This window comes from Nestor notabilis, unplaced genomic scaffold (genome assembly GCF_000696875.1).
Source record: "Nestor notabilis isolate BGI_N333 unplaced genomic scaffold, ASM69687v1 scaffold14791, whole genome shotgun sequence".
NCBI lineage: Eukaryota > Metazoa > Chordata > Aves > Psittaciformes > Psittacidae > Nestor > Nestor notabilis.
Window position 1 is genome coordinate 12,621 of NW_009915294.1, and position 20,330 is coordinate 32,950.

General features: G+C 39.4%; 1 protein-coding gene across 1 annotated transcript in view; it reads left to right on the plus strand.

The window, feature by feature from the left end:
- Positions 1 to 8,884: 8,884 nt before the first annotated feature.
- PLCH1 (phospholipase C, eta 1) overlaps positions 8,885 to 20,330 on the plus strand; it is a gene marked incomplete at both ends in the record, with an annotated part of 40,065 nt that continues 28,619 nt past the window's right edge. The window contains 5 exons of the mRNA XM_010024079.1: positions 8,885 to 9,031; positions 10,046 to 10,289; positions 12,749 to 12,878; positions 15,699 to 15,869; positions 19,720 to 19,813. Of these exons, the coding sequence (XP_010022381.1) occupies positions 8,885 to 9,031; positions 10,046 to 10,289; positions 12,749 to 12,878; positions 15,699 to 15,869; positions 19,720 to 19,813 (786 nt within the window). The remainder of the gene's footprint in view (positions 9,032 to 10,045; positions 10,290 to 12,748; positions 12,879 to 15,698; positions 15,870 to 19,719; positions 19,814 to 20,330) is intronic.

Below are 20,330 nucleotides of genomic sequence, written 5' to 3' on the forward strand. Positions count from 1 at the left end.
ATGGCACAGGAGGAGCAGTATGGACTTCCCTTGGTCATGGATCTGCATCTTCGGCTGATGGGTCATGGTACTTGGTAGTTACCTTGTTATTACTGCTTTAGCAGAACACTAGGGTTGCAGTTGGTACAGCTAAGCAGAGAAACAGCAGTGAGCTGCATTGTGTTTCATTGACAGAGACTGTTGCAGCAGCCTTTTTTAACATCATTATTAGTGCTTCTTTGGGACTCCTGTATCCTTGCATCTGACCAAGCACCTGTAAACCATGTATTAAGTATCGACTCTAGAATAGCAAGTGTTATAGAAAGGAATTAGCTCAGAGTGGCATACTGAGTGGGTATTGAAGGCATCAACCTCCTTTTGTGAAGAAATTGGGTCTTCCATAAGTTTAATTCCAATAATAGCTTATATTTATCACAGCATTATGTGCACTTGCAATAAAGTAGCATATGCATATGGTTGAAAACCTCTGGGTTGTTTGGTATGTTCTGTGGATATTACCCTGCATGAAGTGAAACACCTCACCTACCAGCCTAAAAGGAGCGTCGCTGTGGTGTGCACTGTGGAGTCCTTCTGTGGCACTGCTGAGGTTTCAGAGGATGCTGGAGCTGGATGCTGAATGCTGATGGCTCCATGAAAGGTATCTGACCTGCTTCTGTAGACAAGCTAGCAACTAGGTTATATGCTTGGTAACTACTTTGTATTCTCTTCCTTTTTTTTTTCCTTTTTTTTTTTTGCTTGTGAATTAGATATGCTCCTGTTTCAATAAATCTACAGGACACCATCATCTTGTGACACTGAAAAAGTTCTTAGAATTTGCTGGAGAACTGCGCCTTTCTGAAAGTATACGGCATAAACCTAGAACTGTTGAAGGAACTCTTTCATTGCTTTGAAGACTGAGATCACCAAATGCCAGCACTGAGCTTTCCTACAAGGGGAGATGTGTGTGCTTATTTTTCCTCTTTACCATGAATTTTATAGTAGTCCTTTAAGAAGCTCATGTCTTAGAGGGCAGCCTGTTAGTATGCAGGCAGCATTTTGTGCTGGTGTGTGTGCTTCTTGGATGACTGAAATGAAAGTTATGGGAAACCATAAGCTGTCTTTTTTATACAAGTGACAGAAAACCTATCACTTGTATAAAAGTGAGGTGAGGAAGTTTCCTCGATCTAGGTCAGATTATTGCTGTCCTCAGCAATGTAACAGGTAACTGGTTTGGAGGCATTTTTACCTTACCAGTAGAAACATTAATCAGCATGAAACTTGTGCACAAACAGATGCACAAAACATGATAATTTTTGTCAGTAAAGTTACTTTGGTGTTTGAGACTCAACTCATTGTTTGTCCACAGATGACTTTACTGTTGTGAGTGACTTGCACTGAGGTAATCTCAGAATAGAATCCACATGTTTCCTTAGCAAAATGACTGTTTCTGAGAAGTGTGAATAAATTAGTTCATATAATCAGTTACACTGTAGTCTTCATTCATTACTTTTAAAGGTTAATTAACTCTACCATCATTTCTATTCTGGATTTTTTTTTTTCTCCCTCCATTTCTTATCAAGCCCCGGATGTGGATTTATTTGGCATTATTGGGCAGCTGAAGGGGAAGCAATGCTTCCACCAGTCTAACCACTGTCACAACCCAGCACGACAAGCTGGCTCCAGCTCCTGGGGACTAGATCCCTTTTCCACCCACTTCATCCTACAGCTACAGCTGCTCTTGTGCCCAGTGATCTACTCCCCTCACCAGGATGTGATGCTGTACAGGTGCCAAAATTGCTGTGACATATTGCTATTTGCTGATAAATTTGTAGACATCAGAATTTACTGTTTGCACTGAAACTGAGGCAGTTTATCCTCTTCACATCTCCTGTGTGGGGACAGAAGCAAGCTTTACGAAGGATGTTCTGGTGGGTTTTTTCTATTTTTGTTTTGTTGGAGAAGTTGTAGGGAGGGACTATAAAGGAATAGCATATTTTGGGGGAGGAGTGAGGGATCTGACCCAGCTTAATATGTGGCAGTGGGAAATGTATTTCATTGAAGACCTGGGTAGTATGTAAAGGATTGAGGAACAGGGCTGACATTCAGTGCTGTACAACAAAGGCAGGCTTAGGACAAGACATACTTGGTTATCAGGCATATGATCCTACTTTATGTACTTACTGATTTTTAGAGGGCAGACATTCTGGGATTCTGGAAGAGAAAGATTTTACTGTTTTCAACTACTATGTCTGCATCCAGAGGCATAGCTTCAGGGGTGCCTTTCATACTTTTTATCAGTTGCTGTGTGGCCTCAAAGGAGAAGCTCCTGTCTTAGTGCTGCTGGTGAGCGTACACGGGTGACTCAGCTGAGCTACTTTGAGTTATTGCCATTCTTTCTAGGAACTGAGCAAAAGCTTGCCTAGTTGAGAGGAGACCCTAGGGTTTCCTTTGGAGACATGACCATAGAACCATGTCTTGTATTCCTTGTGAATGGTTACAGCAGAGTGAAGATGCTGCCCAAGAAGCCAAATGTGCCCTTGGCTTGTCCTGAACAGTACTACTGTGGCTGCCATAGCAACATGTATGCACAGACCTGTCCACTCGTCCTCCTTGTTGGCAGGTGTTGCGGAAACTATCCTCCTCCATTTCTTCCTGTCTGCTGCTGCTTCCACTTGCTCTATAGTGTCATTATCAATTGCTGTGCCCTCTCTGCTGAGGAATGTCCACACAATAATGGGGATTAGGATGTGCAAACTTGTCACATGTATTTGCTTAATAAATATACGTTCTTTGTTCACTCTATTGATGTGACAATGTGTTTCGGCAGTTGGCCATGTCTGTGGTTACATGATTGTGCTTTTTCAGTGTTGATAAAGGAGTAATTTCAAGGAATGGAAAACTTAGGTTCCTCAGCCATGCTGCGTTGCAGGGGCACAAGAGCTCTTGAACAGCTTTGCTGCAGTCTGTTTCTGAAGAGCCTTGTTCTTAAGCTTCACCCCTCTTGTTTGCATATTATTTAGTGAATTTACAAGTATAAGTTTTTCAGATTTTATGATTTTCATTGACTGTAAGCCATTCACAGTTGTTTTGAATGTCACAGTTTGTGTTTGGCTGGACTGTTCTCTACCTTCTTGAGGGCTGAAATGGAATACCTGCATGTTTTTCAGCTGGGCCTTGCAAGGACTAATGTCAGCCTTTGGTGTCTCTGCTGGTTTTGTGTAACTTCCTTGTGGATTTTGTGAGATTTACAGAAGTGTGAGAGATGTCCAAGTCATGTCCTCAGACTTCACAGAGTTTATGATTCAATCCACTCCAAGAATCTTAATGTAAAATTCCATAAGGTTGAAAAAGTTGCTGTAAATCAAATTAAAATCTGGCATAAAATATGACATGTGGCTATTAAAAATGGTCCTGAGTGAGGCTGCCATGGATTCCCCCAGACCTGTGCTCTCTGTTCTCCTGGGTTTTTTGCCTGTTACGTAACAAAACAACAATCAACAATTTGATGACATTAGTGGTAAGCTGCGTGGTGTGCTGGATATTAGTGCTGTTCTGTGGGATTTAGATAAAATGTGCTCTCTGGGGAATGGAGGTAGGGAGTAAATGGCTTTTAATGGCATTAGTGTAAAGGCAAACTTAGAAGTTACACATGATGAATAAACGATGCAAAAAAGAGTGATGAGAAGAGTTCAGACAATTGAGAATGTTGGGGGTTTTGGTAGTTTGTTGTTCGGTTTTTGGTTTGTTGTTTTTCTTGGGTGTTTTTTTTTATGTGTGGGTGGTTTGGTGATTTGGTTTTTTTTTGGTGGTTTTTTTTTTTGTTTGTTTTGATTTAGATTTTTTTTTGTGGGTTTTTTGATTGTCTCTTTAGGTTTGGCAATTGCATCCAGAGTATCTTCACTACTAGGATCATGACAGTTTAATTTCATACTGTTCTCTAGTTCAGGAGTGTGGGGGCGGTTTGGGTTGATTTTTTTCATTTTTTTTTTTCTTTTTTTTTTTTTTTTTTACTTCAGTGCCTGCTTCTGGGAATATGCATCAATGTAAGTAAAAAATGGATTCCAAACTGGATCCAAGTACATGATTACAGTGATGGGAGAATGCTGAGGCTCCTTTGTCAACTACCAACCACCTACCTTTTGTATAACAGCCTCACTTAGAGTTCAGTTTCTGGAATTTGGGGGCAGGGTTTAAATCTGAAAACTGAAGAGAATTACTGAAGTAGATAAACTGTGATTTCCATAGTGTAAGAGCAGTTACCTTATGTTGAACCTCTTGGGATGCTGCAGTACAGTGAATCACAGGAGCTGTCTGCAGAAGTCCTGGCAATTGTGGGTGGGAACAGCATGTGGTGGTACCTGAGGGTCTTTTGGTTCTTCCCTCTCTGAAGAGAGAGCAAACGATATATCTGCAAAGTGTACAGTAAAACCAAAAAAACTTGAATGTGGGGGAGAAGACCCGATGTTGCAGTTGAAAAAGTAACTTATGTGTTTTATGGCTTTCTTTTATTTCCTCAAGCTTAATGTTGGCTTGGTGCAGTTACTGCATATAATTTAGAAACACAGCTCCTCCTCTTTCATAATGATACTTCTCATTGTTTAGTAATGATCTTTATACCTTATTTAATCTTTTTGTTTTGTCAGCTGTAATATTAAGTCCATAAAAGCAATGGAGTTGGGATAACCCAGAAAACCTTGATGCAGTGTTGGCTGTCACGTGTGGGTGATGGGGCAGCTGGTGAGCACCAAATACCCCAGCTGCATCCCAGCCAACATTCCTTGGGCACCAGTACCTCTCCTGCATGGTGCCTGCCTGTTGTCTTCAGTTGTGCATGTTTGTTTAATCTTGGATAACATGTTCTGTGGGGAGTGGATGTTTGTTTCACTGCTGTGATGTGCCCTGTATAGCAAAGTGCATTTCTATTTTACTGAAAGTGATGCCAGGTGTAATGTTTTAATTCTGTAAATATTTTCCTTCTAGAATCAACTAAAGGATCCTGCATGCCTTAAGGCTTTGTTGTGAAACACAGCAGCAAGCAAATCTACACATTATGACTATGACTGTCGAGAATTAAACCAAATTAATTGCAAACTCTTGAATAACAGGCTATGACTATTAAACCTGTGAACAAAGCTGTAACTTAGTGTGAGAAATTCTTGCAGGGTCCAGTGCTAAGCTAGTCCCTGGTTATTAAAGACCTGATTGCACATGGGGATAGATTAGAGCAGAGCTGGATGGACAGTAGCATTGGCTGATTTGTGGTGGATTAGAGCGGTTTTTGAACTTAAGACTGCATATGGTTAGTGGTCAGAATTCCAGCTTAGTGTTCCCAGGCAGCAGCTTGATTTATTCAGCGGCAAGGAGCTGTGCTGTCAGGTAGAATAAATAGTATCTGCCTAATGTGCAAGATTTCAAGTAACATCTGGACTTTCCAAGAGCTTGGATGGCTTTCCTCCTGGCTTCAGAGGTCTGCCATGTGCTGGGGAGTGTGGCCACTTCCGAAAAAGTCCAGCTTGCGCAAATGGGTTTGTATCTGGCTTATTGTTCAATAGAGAAGCAGCTCCTTCTGCAAAGGAGATGTGTGTACTACTAAAAATGGTTATCATCACTTGAACTAGAAACCAAAAAATGCTCTTTGAACTCAGGTCCGTTTAGCTTTAAATGGTTATTTTGGCAGGAAAAAATAGACTGGATTTCAGTATTATTAAAACCCATTAAACTACAGGATGTCTGTTGTGGTGATTTTAGACTGTCAAGAATAAGTTTGCATAGTGCTGGAAACAGAAATGACTGTAGATTTCACCTTTTTTTTTTTTTTTTTCCATTTGAAAGTAAAGCTTTAAGTATGCAATGCATAAGCTTAATCATTTTGTATTTCCAGATTAACTTGCCTTGTTCTTGTCATACATAAACTATATTGTATTCTAGTTTCATTAAATTAGTTTTCAGACTTCAGGCAAAAAATGCATAGCTAGTCCTTGTGTAAGAAAAATACCATATAATGGAAACCGTTATATGTCTTGCTTTCTCAAATTTCTGCATCGAGGAGCTGCTTCATTTACTCAGTATTCATGGTCTATCTAGAGGATTAAATGTTTTTCTGGAATGAGTTTTTCTATTCCTTAGTGAAAACATTGTTGAATTGCTCTTCTGGAGCTTTATTCTGAGCTACCTCTTCAAAACTTCACCATATTCAGATGCTAATGTGTGGTGGTCTCTCTGTTGTGAATGTCTGGCCAGACACTGAAATTAGCATATTAGGAATAGATTTGAAAAAGAAGTTTTTTTTTCTTTGTGTACTTATATTTTATAAATAGCTTAAAGGAGAGGATGGTGTATTTTGTAAATGGTTCGCAGATCTGAAATGAAATGGGCCTATGAATGATGTGGTATTTCCATTACTCTAGTCCGTTCTGTAGAATTGGATTCTTTCTGTTATTAATACCTACACGGTAGGGATGATGCAGTGAACTCTTACATATTTACTATTCTTCTTTAGATGTTTTCATTCTGGTGGTATTTTCTGATGGAAAAGTGCAAGCAGAAAAGATGGTGCTTACTTGAGCAGTGGGCTTATTGCAGATGGCATCTGAGAAATGGAGAATGTTGAGATATTTGGCAGGAACTGGATTTCTTCCACTCTGAAAAAAAGTGTTTTAAAATCTCTTCCCTGTAGCTTTGATTCAGAAGTCTATCTGAAAATGTCTATGTGAAATTCATCTATAACGATTACAAATGCGATGTAGAAATTATTAGGCAATTGAAACAGTGAAGAGGTTTTGGGTTGGGTTTTTTTTTCTCCCCATGGCTTTGTTGGCTGTAATTATCTGTGTGGCCCTTTTCCTGCTTTTCTTACAGTAATGTAGTCGTCTTTCTTCTGCCTTGCGTTATCTGTCTTCAGCATCTTGGTGAAGCCAGATTGTTGTTGGTTGTTTTTTTTATCCTATGATAACTGAGCTGATAATAATAAAGGCTTATGTGAGAGTTAGTTATTTTTGTAAGACTTTTAATAATATCTGATAGCCTTGGGTGCAAAGAAGCAGACTTTGTGTTGAATAGCTTGTTGCTAAACCTCTTCCTGAGATAAAACACTGTTGCAACTGATCGCTCTAATAGTATTGATCATTGTAATAGTGAAATAAGAATGTGTCTGAAGTTTGTATGCTAGGCCAATGTAGCAGTACAGATTTGCACATCTACACACACTAGTACAACTTTTTTTTATGGAGAACCTTATTCCTGTGCTAGAGGACAATTATTGTTTGTTAAGCATGAATCCAAGGCAAACTTGATCTAAACGCAGTTCCAAAACGAAAAGCTCAGTTTGCCAAGAGAAGGTGTGCATGTATGTACATCTGTAGTAAGTTTTAGAGATTTAGTTTTGCTTCAGTTAATCTTTCTTCTTTAGGGTTCTGACTTTTCCATCCCTTGTGCTTGTCTTCCTGGTATTTTGCATATCTTCAGATAGATACATGTTAAAACTGCCACAGTCAGTATGTGGATACTGCATAACATCTATTTCTGGCTTGATTTATGCACTTTTCTGGCTCATATTAAAGAACTTCCAAAGCCACCTTTTCATTTGGTATATATTACGTACATTCAGGGAAGGCCATGTATTTATGGACATATAAAAGAAAAATTTACTGCCCTCATGCATCTGATGCTTTCAGAAGAGTTTGGTTCTCAACCTCGCTTTCCTCTGAGAAAAACAACTTGGCAAAAACTGCTTCTGATGCAGTTCATTTGATGTGGAGTTTGGCTTGCCGATTCTGTTAGTATGAGGGAGTGGAGGAAGTTGGTCCAGCAATGATGGCTTTTTGTCCCATATTTGACTGATGTTTGGGATGCTGTTCTGACTGCATCTGCCCCAGAGGCACTTCAGAAGAAGCATCAGGCTTGTTTTCCTTCACTGATAGCTTCAGAGTTGTGTGACTCTGCTGGAAGACATGCTCTGGTCACACATCTGCTGTGGAGGTGAACTGAGCAGAACCACCATAACATGTTTTGGTGTATGAGAGCACTGTTGGGTTTCAGCTGGGGCTGAGACCACTGCTGCTTGTGCCACTTGCTGTAGGAGCTAAAGAGGTGTCAAGAGCTCAGAAAATAAATCCTAGTTCTGGCAGAGAGGAATGAGAGGGTGTATTGGTCTTTGTTGTGATACCAAGGGAGTATTGGAGAGAAATGACAAAAAGCAGAAGGGTGATAAGAAGACAGACCCAGATAGCATTTGGGAGCCAGCCAGAGTGTAAACAAACCATCTGGGAGGTGAATGTGGAGTGATATCAAGTGAGGAGAGGCTGTGAATGGATAGGAGAATGTAATTTAAGAGCATGGATCAAGTGGAAATGTTATCTTGATCCTACTGTTTGGAAAACTGTAGGAGGGAAGATGTGAGATGAAATGGAAGAGATGGGTGTATTTTAGTCAAAATATACAGAAACAAAGCCCTATCATCCTGGATGGGATGGGTGGATAAAAGGAAGTCACCACAGTATGTGCTCAAAATTTAGTAGCAGGATGGAGAGAGTGTAAATGTGTGTGGTAGGGAGGAGGGATTGAGTATTTATAAATCTGTTATCAATTCTAACAGTGTCAAAAGCACAAGGTACAGGCTGAAAGATTACCAAACCCAAAGGAGCTTCAATGTATGGTAAAGTTTTCTTTGCCTCCTTTGTTGTGAAAGTGTTTTGACAAATTAATTTAAATTTTATTTATTTTTTTCCCTGTATGGAAAAGCCAGTGAAGAAGAAATAGTATGTCTCACACAGCAGTGACTAGTTTCTGTCATTAAAGGTGCAAGTTGAAAATGTGATATGCTTGGCATATGTTAGAAAGCCAGTAAGTCATTTTACTAGTGGAATTAGATGGCCATTTAGTTGAATTTATTCTGTCTGTTTCACAGTTGAAAGATGCATGAGTGTTATGCAATCTGGGACTCAGATGGTTAAACTGAAGAGTGGAACCAAGGGGCTAGTTCGTCTCTTCTACCTGGATGAGCACAGGACCTGCATTAGATGGAGACCATCCAGAAAAAGCGAAAAAGCAAAAAGTAAACTTCTAATATTTCTTTTAATTTCTGGGGCAGTTCAGTATTAAAATGTGAACTAGACAGGGCTTGATTAAATAAATGCTTTTTGATGCTTATTTCAAATGTGATGTGATACGTGAAGATTTCCAAGAGTAGAGTTTAACCACCTACTAAAAGTTAAGAATTATGAAAGGAAGGGAGTGTAGTTCAGTCTGATGTTGACATTTTTCATAGGTCTATATGAATTATGAGCAAACTGAAGATAACTGTGCAGAACTATTTTAAATATATGCACCACAAGTTTAAATACAGAATCTAGAAAAGTTTAGATTGAGGTTTCTTAATCCTAACTGTGATAATTTTCTTAGACATTATTAAATCTTAATGTGTAGCATTATTTCTTATTGAAATGTTTCTGCTGCACTGTTTTAAATTGGAAATTGAAATTAGTGGTTTATTGAGTAAAGTAACAACTAGAAGTTCACAGGACTGTCAAGGAGGCTTGAGATTAAAAACAAGCAATTGGGAAGGCTACAGACAGTGACAGTTGGTGCTTTTGGCCCAGCGAGTGGTGGCTAAGAGCTGTTGTGTCGAACAGCATAGCTGTTAGGTGGCATGGCACTAGGAGCCTTCACTATGCTAAGGTATCCCTGTCTTCCTGCTCTAGAGAGCACAGCTGTTATGGGAGCAGTCCCTTTGGAGCTACAGAGTGTTTCACTCATTGGTGGAAGACACTTGGTATCTGTCTCTTTGTGCTCCGCTTTGAGTAGCTTGCAGTCCTCTGATGTAGCAAGGAGCACTCAGAGCTCTGTTGTAATCTGCTTGTACATGCACTGGCCTTCCTTCAAGGCAGCTGCACTGTACGTGTGGCTTGGAAAAAGCGAGGATAAACCTAGAAATCAAAAAGCACTTTGGGATGTAATAGTAACAAATGTTTAGTGACATCTTGTCTGAATAATGCAAAATAGCTAAAACCAGAAAGAGGTTGGGTGAATATCCAAACATTTCAATTTTTGTTTTCCCTTTTCCCAACAGTTGTCATTGATTCCATTTACAAAGTCACCGAAGGCCGGCAGTCTGAAATCTTCCACCGCCATGCAGAGGGGAACTTTGACCCGAGCTGTTGCTTTACCATTTACCATGGCAACCACATGGAGTCACTGGATCTGATTACATCTAACCCAGAGGAAGCTCGCACCTGGATCACAGGACTGAAATATTTGATGGCTGGAATAAGTGATGAGGACTCACTTGCTAAGCGACAGAGAACACACGATCAGTATCCTTTTATAAGCCTGAGCTCCAGCTTCTGATTCAGTATTTTCTTTCGGTTTTTAGTGACTTCAGCATAGGGTATCCTTTCACCTGCCATTAAGTGACCAAAAACCTTGCATTGATTGTGATGAAAGCTCAAGTAATGGGTTTGACATGGGCACTTACCTGTGCAGTAAAACATCAGCTGTGCCTTAGGGACTGGATTAAGCTGCATTGAAGTCAGGGGATAGTCTTGCATTTTGTTAGTGAAATTCTTGTTGAAGAGTCAAAACAGTCATTTCTAGTTATCTCAGTAAATACTAACCCCATCATGATTTCAGGATTTTTGTCATCTTCTGTTTGCCCAGTTGTGTTTTCATTCTTCTTCTGCAAATTGCAAAGTCCATTAGAAGACTGTTTTCAAGATACTGCTAATTGAAAACTTGAATTCATTAGCCTCTGCACAGGTGAAACTCAATGCTTTTAGGAGTCTTCAAGTAAACTGACTAGTAATTCCTTGCCATCTCTGTTTCTCTTGGTCAGTGTATGTCAGGTATGTGTCTGCCTCTCAGCCTCCATTGACTGTCAGGAGCACAAATCTTTAAAGCTCCTTAAATGTTTGTTGCAACCTAGCAACCAAAATGAACTTCTTGTAAAGATCATGTCCATCGAATATTTCCTTGATGTGCTTGTTTTCACAACAGTGCTGACGGGTACGTTAAGCTAGCTTTGAGCAACCTGGTCTAGTGGAAGATGTCCCTGCTTGTGGCAGAGGGGTTAGAACTGCATGATCTTTAAGGCCCCTTACAAACCAAACCATTCTATGATTTATTCTATGTTAAATACAAAGAACACTCTTCAAACCAAAACCTCCCCCCAAAAAGACCCCAAAACAATGAACCAACAAACAACAAAGCCCATATTGATTAAAATTGTAACCTGTCTCTTCTGCCACATGTAAATCTACGCTGGTCACTTGTAAATATTCCTTCTGGAGAATGTACATCAGGTTTTTTTTAATTCATATTTCCAGTGTTTAATTCTGATACAAGATAGGGGATATATTGCATGCTCTGTTGCACACATACTCAGTTTGCTATATTTATCTACAACTTTTCCAAGCTGCATGTTCTCTACTGGTGAAACATCACTTCAAGTCTTGTTTCTGGTATCGAAAGGGGCAGCTGGGAGACTGCAGACAGAATGACCCTGTAGCAGTTCCAGCTAGCATAAGAACTTGGCAAAAGCTGCAAAGGGATATATGTGCAAAGAGGGGGTAAAAGGTACTGATTAGAAAGCAGAGAAATTCAAGCAGAATGGAGGGAGAAGTGGAAGATGGTGTTGGAGCAAGCTCAGCAGTATTTAAAAACTCAGAGAAGCTAGTAGCAGAAATGAGAGTGTGAAGGGCCTGGTATTGTGACCCTGTAAATTATAGTCCAAACCAGTACCAGTTTTAAGCTTTTGAATGAAGCTGTAGTGGGGGTGGGAGAAGGGGAGAAGAGGGAGAGAAAAGCTAGTTGAGTGTCACTTCAAACCCATGTAAAACTGCAGAACATCCCAAGAAAGGTTATGTTAAAAATGAGCTGTATGCTGAGTGAAGAATTGTCTCTTGTTTTCTGAATTTGACAGCTGTTGCCTTTATTTGGTACCATTTTGCACTTGTGAGGGGAGAAAAAGCAAATGTATGGGTGCTATCCGTTTTCTCTGTGCCACTTAAAATTCTGATGCCCTCTGGAAGTATGACACAAGGTGAGGACAGAGATATTGGAGATAAAGTGGTGGACAAAGAACTTGTCCAGAGATGGAAGAGTTACATAGATACAGGTGAAAGAACTGTGTGACAGTCTTGGAGGAGAGAGCATGGAAAACCAAGAATGGTTAATTTTTAATGAGGTTCTTACAGAAACCAGAGGCCGATAATCATGTGCTTGGGCTGGTTTCACAGTCTTCCTTATTCTATCCTCTTACTCTAGATTAACGTTATCCCTGATACAGATGGCTTTTGAGCTCGATTCCTTTGAGCTGTGTCACAAAACCACCAGCCGTCAAATATAACAGTCTTAGTTCCCTCAGGCGGGAGGTGCAATAGCAGATTGTACCACAGGGTGCACAGTAGTAAAAATGCTTTGGTTTGGCATGAGTGTGTGTAGATAGCACCAGATCTTTGCCATCAATAACTTTATTTAACAGTGCACCCCTGATAATAGTAATGCAGGCTGTGGGAAGTCTTAATGCAAATGTTTTGCCTGGAAGCGCTGTCTTGAGGAAAACTTGTTTGTGAAGACTGGATTGAATAATGCTCATGTTTTCATCCCTGGACGATGTTAAGGTCCTCTGCTAAGGAGGATTATTTCCCTGCCCAGAAAAGTTGTGGCAGAGACTTGTTCTCCTGAATTTGAGTCGTGTCCCTTACCTCCTAACTGCTCTGCCTCCCTTTGCCATGAGGAAATTGCACTCTTCTACTTTTCCTTGACAAATTTGTAGCTGGGTCAAACAAACCTTTGAGGAGGCTGACAAGAATGGAGATGGCCTGCTGAATATTGAAGAGATTCACCAGCTGATGCATAAACTAAATGTTAACCTGCCCCGCAGGAAGGTCCGGCAGATGTTTCAGGTTGGTATTCTTTCACAGTTTTGCTGTGGTAAGATAGTGCCAGTTATGGTCTATCTCTGGACAGATCCAGAATAGGATTTGCAAGTTGGGGCTTAAAACTCTGTCCTTTCCAGCACCTCACAGACTTTTTTTGATCCTTAACCTTTTTGTAGACAAAGATGCATCAGAACATTGTTTTCATGATATGAACCACACAGAAGACAATTTATTAATATTACTTTTTCAGATGCATGATTGTTTTCATCTCTGAACTGAATTGTTCTATGCTGGCATTGATGGACAGTGAAGTTACTCTGTTTCTATTGAAATATTTTTTCATTTCCTTTATGGAAAAATATTTAATAGAAACTAGCTTTATGAAAGTAATTAGGGTTGGTTGTTTTTTTTTTTTAAAAAAGCTTCCTCTTACTTAGCCAGAATAACTTTTTTACTTCTGTCTGAAAGCAGTTACCATTTTCCACCAGCCCTAGTATTGACTTTAGGAAAGAAAAGATAAGCCAAGGACATAATGAAGAGCAAAATAAATTTTTCTTAACTCTTCAGAAGCAGTGGCAGCCAAAAGCTGGTTTGCTATAAAACATGGGAAAGTTGAGGAATCTTCTATGATCAGAAGTAATTTGTTTTTCTGGCTTAAAATCCACATTAGAGATACATCTATGGAGTTTTCAAGTTACTCCCCAAAGATGTGAGATGTGTGGAAACTGGTGGCGTTGTGTTGCGGTAATGAATTCAGGTTGTACTTGTTCCCATAAATGATAAATATCATTTAAGATATGCAATAGATATGAAATGCTTTAAAATCCAATTCAATACCAGATAGCTGGGAATTATTTTCTTCTCAGCTTACTTTGTGATCTGAGTTTATAGCTCAGATGATATTAGAACTCACAAGGTGTAATGAAATGCAGGTCCCTGAGATCCTCAGGTTTTGCTCATACTGTTGACTGCTGCAGGAGAGGGAGGGAGTTGTGAAGCCATGTACTGAGAGGAAAAATAACGTAGTTCTGTCTGCGCTGTTAAACTGTCTAGGAGTGAGTGCTAGGGAGCTCTAGAAACCATTGGCCTTTGTATAATCAGAGGCAACTTTTGGTTAAAAATAAAATGCTTTACTTATTTTTATTTTGCTGTGGTTGCTGCCAGCCTATACCCGAGTTAATGTCCTAGACCTCACAGACATGGTTAAAGTTACTAAGGTTGAGTAGAAAAGGCGTGTTGAAGGTTTATTTACTGTTAGTCATTCAGGGCTGAATCCTAAAGGTCTTACCCCACGAGCAGTGCTTTGTGATAGCAGTTCTATGGACTTCCAGGACTTAATGCAGGATAAAGGGTGTAGCAGAATAATGGTGGGACAAATCCTTTCCCCTGTATCTAACTACTCTGCCCTGTTCTTACACTCAATCTGCCCAGGTGGTACTGTTTATGTGGCTTGGCATTACAGTTCAGACATGGTGCAAACAGCCCCCAGCCTGGAGGAGCACCTGTGATCCACGGGGATGCCTGGGCCTATGGCGCAGTCCAGATCCTGCGCCTGGGAGTAGAGTATGGGGCTGCTACTTTAGTTGCGTGCATGTACTAAGAGTAAAGATGGTTTCCTGTTTTAAGATGTGCTTCAAAGTTAAGTGGAGTATTTTATGTGAAGGGGAAAGTAGAACTGGATCCTTGGAAAGCAAGCCAGGTCAGAGATGTGTTCATTACATCTGTTCCTCTTCTGTAGAAGTGAGGTTGGGCACCCAATTGGAAGAGCATTCTTGAGAAGGAAGAAGTGATAGCAGCATTAGGATGTTCTCCATCTGGAGAAGAACTTGTATTTGGTGTATGACTGTAGAGGCAAGGCCATAGGTTCAAAGCCAAGTCAGTGTTAAAAGGGCTCTGCACAGAAGGTGTTCTGACCTGAACAGAACACATAATTTTTAACAGAACATGACTTGAGAATGGCAAGGGGGTTTATAACTACAGAGAAGAAAAAACTATATACAGCTATGAATGAAGGGCATTTTTCATGGGAACAATAGCATACTTCTAAACATTTATTTAATTTTGTCTCCATTATCTGCTTACAGCCTCAAACTTGGCTAGAGTTGTAGTTTCCATGAAGTTTGTTTTTTGTGGAGACCTACATAATGTTTGACAGCAGTTCTCCAGAATATATTCTTTGTTTTGAAAATCCAAAGCAATCCTCTTAGGCAGATGTTCACAGTAAAAAGCTTGTATTAACATGCTTTAAGTACTGTTTTCTTCTCTTCCTACCTCTGAGGATAAACAAAACCTGCCATCAAGACTGGGGCTATTTGGCATGTTCTGGTGTGGAGTCTTATTGCTGCTTCAGAGTTGTCCCCTTTACAGAGTGCTGACAGGGGGCTGAGTGTGTTGCAGTTTGAATTACCGTATGTTTAAGACTCTGATATTGTCCTGAATGTTTTAAAATGCAAGACCCTGTTGCTAGGGGAAGCCACGGGTGAAATTATTATGTTCCTTGCTATATTTTAATCCAGGATAACTGCAGGGCATACAGGAGAGTAACAGAGATCAGAATAAAGCCCAGGGTGAACCTTTTAACAGGGGTAACAAATTCAAAACTAAGGATGGAATTGAGACTTTCATAAGACACTGTTAGCTTTAGTGTGGCAACTGTTTTTACCAAAAATCCAATAGATGGTATTATAATTTTGGAGTTCTTTTTGCTACTGGAATTTGTGTCTGAACAGAATCTTGCAGACTGGAATTTATTAGATTTCTGTTTGTGTATGTAAAACCTGTTCTGCTTTGTTCCCTGAATTCACCTGTGTTTAGCATGCTTATCTGAGTTTCTTTACCTCTTAGGAAGCAGACACAGATGAGAACCAAGGAACCCTAAATTTTGAAGAATTTTCAGTGTTTTACAAGATGATGTCCTTACGTCGAGATCTCTACTTGTTGCTCTTAAGTTACAGTGACAAAAAGGATCATCTTACTGTTGAAGAACTTGCTCAGTTTCTAAAGGTGGAACAAAAGGTATGGTATGGAAATACTAGGCTCCCATATATATATGTACGTATAAATATATCCAAGTATAGGGAAAGAATGTTCAGACAGTTGGTGTGTGATTGTTGCCTGTTCTTCCCTCTGCCTTTCTGCTGTACTCATGGCACATCAAGTGCTTTTATTTCAGTCATACCGGAGACCTTTTTGATGCTTGTGTTCATTGTTTTATGCAGTCACAAAGTTGGTGTTACAAACATGAAATATTTAGTTTTCGTTTTCTGAGGGTGAAGTTTTCCCATGTGCCTATTTGCCACTTGGATCAGTTACTTTGCAATACAGTTTTCCTCTGTCCTGAGAATAAGGACAGCCTGCTGAGATCTTGCCTACAGCAGCATTCGCTGCATGCTCCAAGGAAGTGCTTCATATTGTATGATGCACCCTGTTGTACTTCCAAGTGACAGGAACCAGGTGGAAGTGTTAATACTACTGCATCATTTTGGTACTAAACTAGAATCTTCTGTGGTTAAAACGGCTGCTGTATGCAGCCCAAAAGAAACTAGTGGCAAAAATGAATGCCCCTGTTCGTTTTAATTGAGCTAAAAAGGAAGTAATTTTATAACAGTTAGTTACACCCTCGGAATGTGCACATATAATTATGTAAAGCTTTTCCTTAATTATTCAGTATGGGCTAGTGCATTTTGAGTTAAGCCTTCTTGAGAGAGTAACTTTACTCTTATTAGTTCTCTACATTAATTACACAGTATCGGAGGAATAACTAGGGATGTGGTGAATAGTGGAAATGTGACAAAAAGTGGTGAGAAGTGGGGATTAAGTACATTTTTAGAAAATGAATGTTTTGAAATAACTATACCTCCACTCTTGGGAGACGTTTTCGAGGGATATAATGAGATAGTATATGCCAGGGCGTGTCTGTGTATGTCAGGATATGATCTGAAACGGTGTGTGTGGAAGGATGTCAGGAACCAGTATCCCAAAAGGAATAGGGAACTGGTAAGAATATCAGTATTGGTAAACGGACTTTGAAAACAGGAGAGACTGTAGAGCTTGTGACTATCAGGTAAGGGAGACGAAATCAGATTGTCATTCCTGATCAATCCTTGCTGCTTTCCAAAAAAAAATAAAAATCCCTTACTGCAGCAACATGAACTCTTGATTGGAAAGCAAGATGATGCCTTCCTCCCTCTCTCATACTTACACAAAAGGATAATCATTATAACTGATTCATGTGGTCACTCAGTATGTCATGACATCTTACATTGACATCTTGCACTGAAATTGGAAGAATGGCTTTGATTATTTGTATTTTGATTTTTCTTATGGAATAAATAACTGAGCAACTAAAGCCTAAACCATTACAGTACTTTTGACATGCAGGTGGGTTGGCATCCTGTCAGAATACCTGTTATTAGCATTGTGCTGCTTTTCTACCTTCTCCTTCCTTTTTTTTCCTAACTTCTCTACTGCTTTACATTCCTTTCTCCCACTTCCTTTCCTATAAGAATAGGAAATGAGAACAATTCACATCGTTAGCTTGTGGACCTTTGGAAGAAGAGGCCTCTCCTATTACCTGGCATTGCACTGCTTTGCAGCTTCAGATAGCATTAGACTTTTGGCAATAGGTTTGTCTGACCTGCATCCAATCAGATTGGTGAAATCAAAACTGATTTCCCTCTTCTTTCTCATTCTTCTACAAATTCTTCTAGATTAGCAATAATGTTGCTTTTTTGTAGTTCTGTAGGATCTTATTTTAGGAAAATCAAGTGGTAGTTCATTTAGTTAAAAACAAAGTCTTACTGTTTGTTCAAAGGCTGATACTCTTTTAAAGGATGTATTTCCATCAAAATTAAAGCATTTAACCAGAAATATAAAAAGTAGCCATATATTCAAGAGATTTTGGAAACATTGGTATTGGACATCTCCAATAATGTATCTAAATATTCAGTTATTGATAACTATCATTGCTATTTTATATTAATTTTAGTGGAATACTTTAAAACTTAATGAAATTTAAATGAGTAGCCTATGTCGTCATCTCTAAAGCTCCAGTTAAAAAGTACAAATCAGTGGACTTTCCCCTCGCAGATGCAGCTTTGGACTAGATTAGACATTTTCATTCCTAGACCACACAAGTATGCTGCCACTCAGCCATTAAGGAGCCATGCAGGATAATGAAAAGTTAATTCTAGCCAGCTCGTGCTGAAGAAGGACCTGCTATGAATACTGTTTACAATCAAACAGCAACATCTACTTGAGCTAGGATGATCAGTTGTTGGGGTTTTTTCTCCTGAGTTGTTCTTTTTCCTATAACCCTGTGTAATTCCTGCAGGCTTCTCATGATTGTTGGCTTAGCTAGGAGACAGAAATGTTTGGAGAAGGAGATGGGCCAAGCCATGCTTTCCTTGTGCAGGAGAAAAACAGACGGAAGGGTGAAGGGAAGAAAGGCTAAAAAATAGCTCCATGTTTTTCAGCTCATATGGCAACTCAAGCTGAAGTGTTCACATGCTTGCCTTCTGTTACTACACTTCTAATGCTGACGTGTCTAGTTTTTCCCCTCCTCTGTTAACTTTTCATACTTAGGCCATAGCCTTTTAGTTGTTATGAAATATGGTCAGCCATGGCACCCACATTTCTTAGGAGGAACCAAGCAGTTGGCACGATGAGGCCCTTGGAGAAGACCAGATTGAGAGAGTCAACATACTTTTAGATTTCCATATAGCTGAATATTGTTACTGGGAATCCTGAGCTACAGGAAATAATGGAAAGCACAAATTTGTCAAAGCCCACAGAGAGAGCAGAGTAAATGAAATTGGTGTTGCCACCAGAAAGAGAAGTCCATTAGTAAGAACAGTTCACAGAGGGACTGTTTTCAGATTTAAACAATAAATACTGTGTAATCTGCATGATGACTGACCTCACTCCTGCCTTTACCTGAGGCAGTCATGTTGACAGAGATGACACACTATCTGAGAGAAGGAACTGCATGTTCCTCTCCTTCCAGACTGCTCTGCATGTCAGGGCATTTGAGCTGACTTTGAGAAAGGATGCTGAGTACAAGCAGAAAACAGAATAACGGTACAAATAAGCTGCCAAAGGTTTTAGTGTTTTCATTGTCATCCTGTGATATTATTAGTGGAGGAAATGAAATATACCCAATTGTAGTTCTCAGTTTGGTTCTATACAACTTCAGGGTGGTGTGAGAAGAGAGAAGCTGAGCAACAGAAGCTGCTACTTTCCTTTAAAATTAAAGGAAATATATTTATATGGTGATACTTCGACCCCCTAGCCAGTTAGGACTTAAGTTGCTGGCTCTTTGAAGCTGATGACAAAACTCTTATTTGTTTCAGAAGAGCTGCTGGTTTTCATTTCAGAATCTAATTATTTATCTCAGCCTGTATATTATAGTGAACACTCTTGGAAGTAATGAAATCACAGAAGTGGAAAATGCATGAAAATGAAATCAAACCCTACCAAATATTTTTGCATGTTTAAGTAGATTATATTAAAGAATATAACTTCATAGTTCTCATTTCATCAGTATTGCCCATTACAGCTATTAAGTGTGCTTAACAGTTAATTTTAATCTTTAAATTAAAATGACACATGTTTTAAGTGATTGCTACCTTTCCTATTTTTCTCCTCAAAGATAAAAGCCGTGAAGCTTGTGCAACACTGACAAAAATGAAATAAAAATCTTAAAGTTCTTTTCAGTAGTGTTACTGACTGTCTTACTCATATTTGGCTGATCTTAATGCTTGATCTTATGTTTTTTCAACTGGACCCAGAAGCCTAAAGTGAGGTTTGGCATGCTGGTGATATGGTATTTAAAGTAAGTACACCAATGCTGTTGTTTTTTGTGCAGATGAATAATGTGACACCAGAATATTGTCTTGACATCATACAGAAGTTTGAAGTATCAGAAGAAAGCAAGAAACAAAATGTTCTTGGGATTGAAGGTAAAGGTTTTGATTTCAAAATTATCTTTGTCGCTATATAATGTAGTGGAACGGAAAAGCTTTAACAGTGTTTTGGTGTAGCTTATAATATTTGACTGCAATAGGACATTATGTAGATTAGCAGTCTGATCAGTAGTGAAGCATATGAAATGAAATACAGGTGGTTGCATTTTCTTTGGGTTTTAAGACCTTATTCATCTCGTTTGCTAAAGCAATTCTAGATGGTTTATTTGTTCAGAATCCAGGTTAGTATCAAATAAAAGTCTGAACTGGCATGAAATAGATTAAATGCCATGGTGTGTCAATTTGCCTGGAAGACAGCTTTCATGAAGCAGCATAATTTACATGGTGACTTTGGGGCGAAGGAAGGAGAAATCTTCTTTCACATGGTACTTAAATCCTTGGTATGACCTCCCATATCTTAAACAAGCTTCTGGTGTGACCCAGGACACTGTACTTGAACTGAAGTAAGGAAAGCAAAATGAACAAGCTGTGCACTTAAAAAAAATATTTCTGA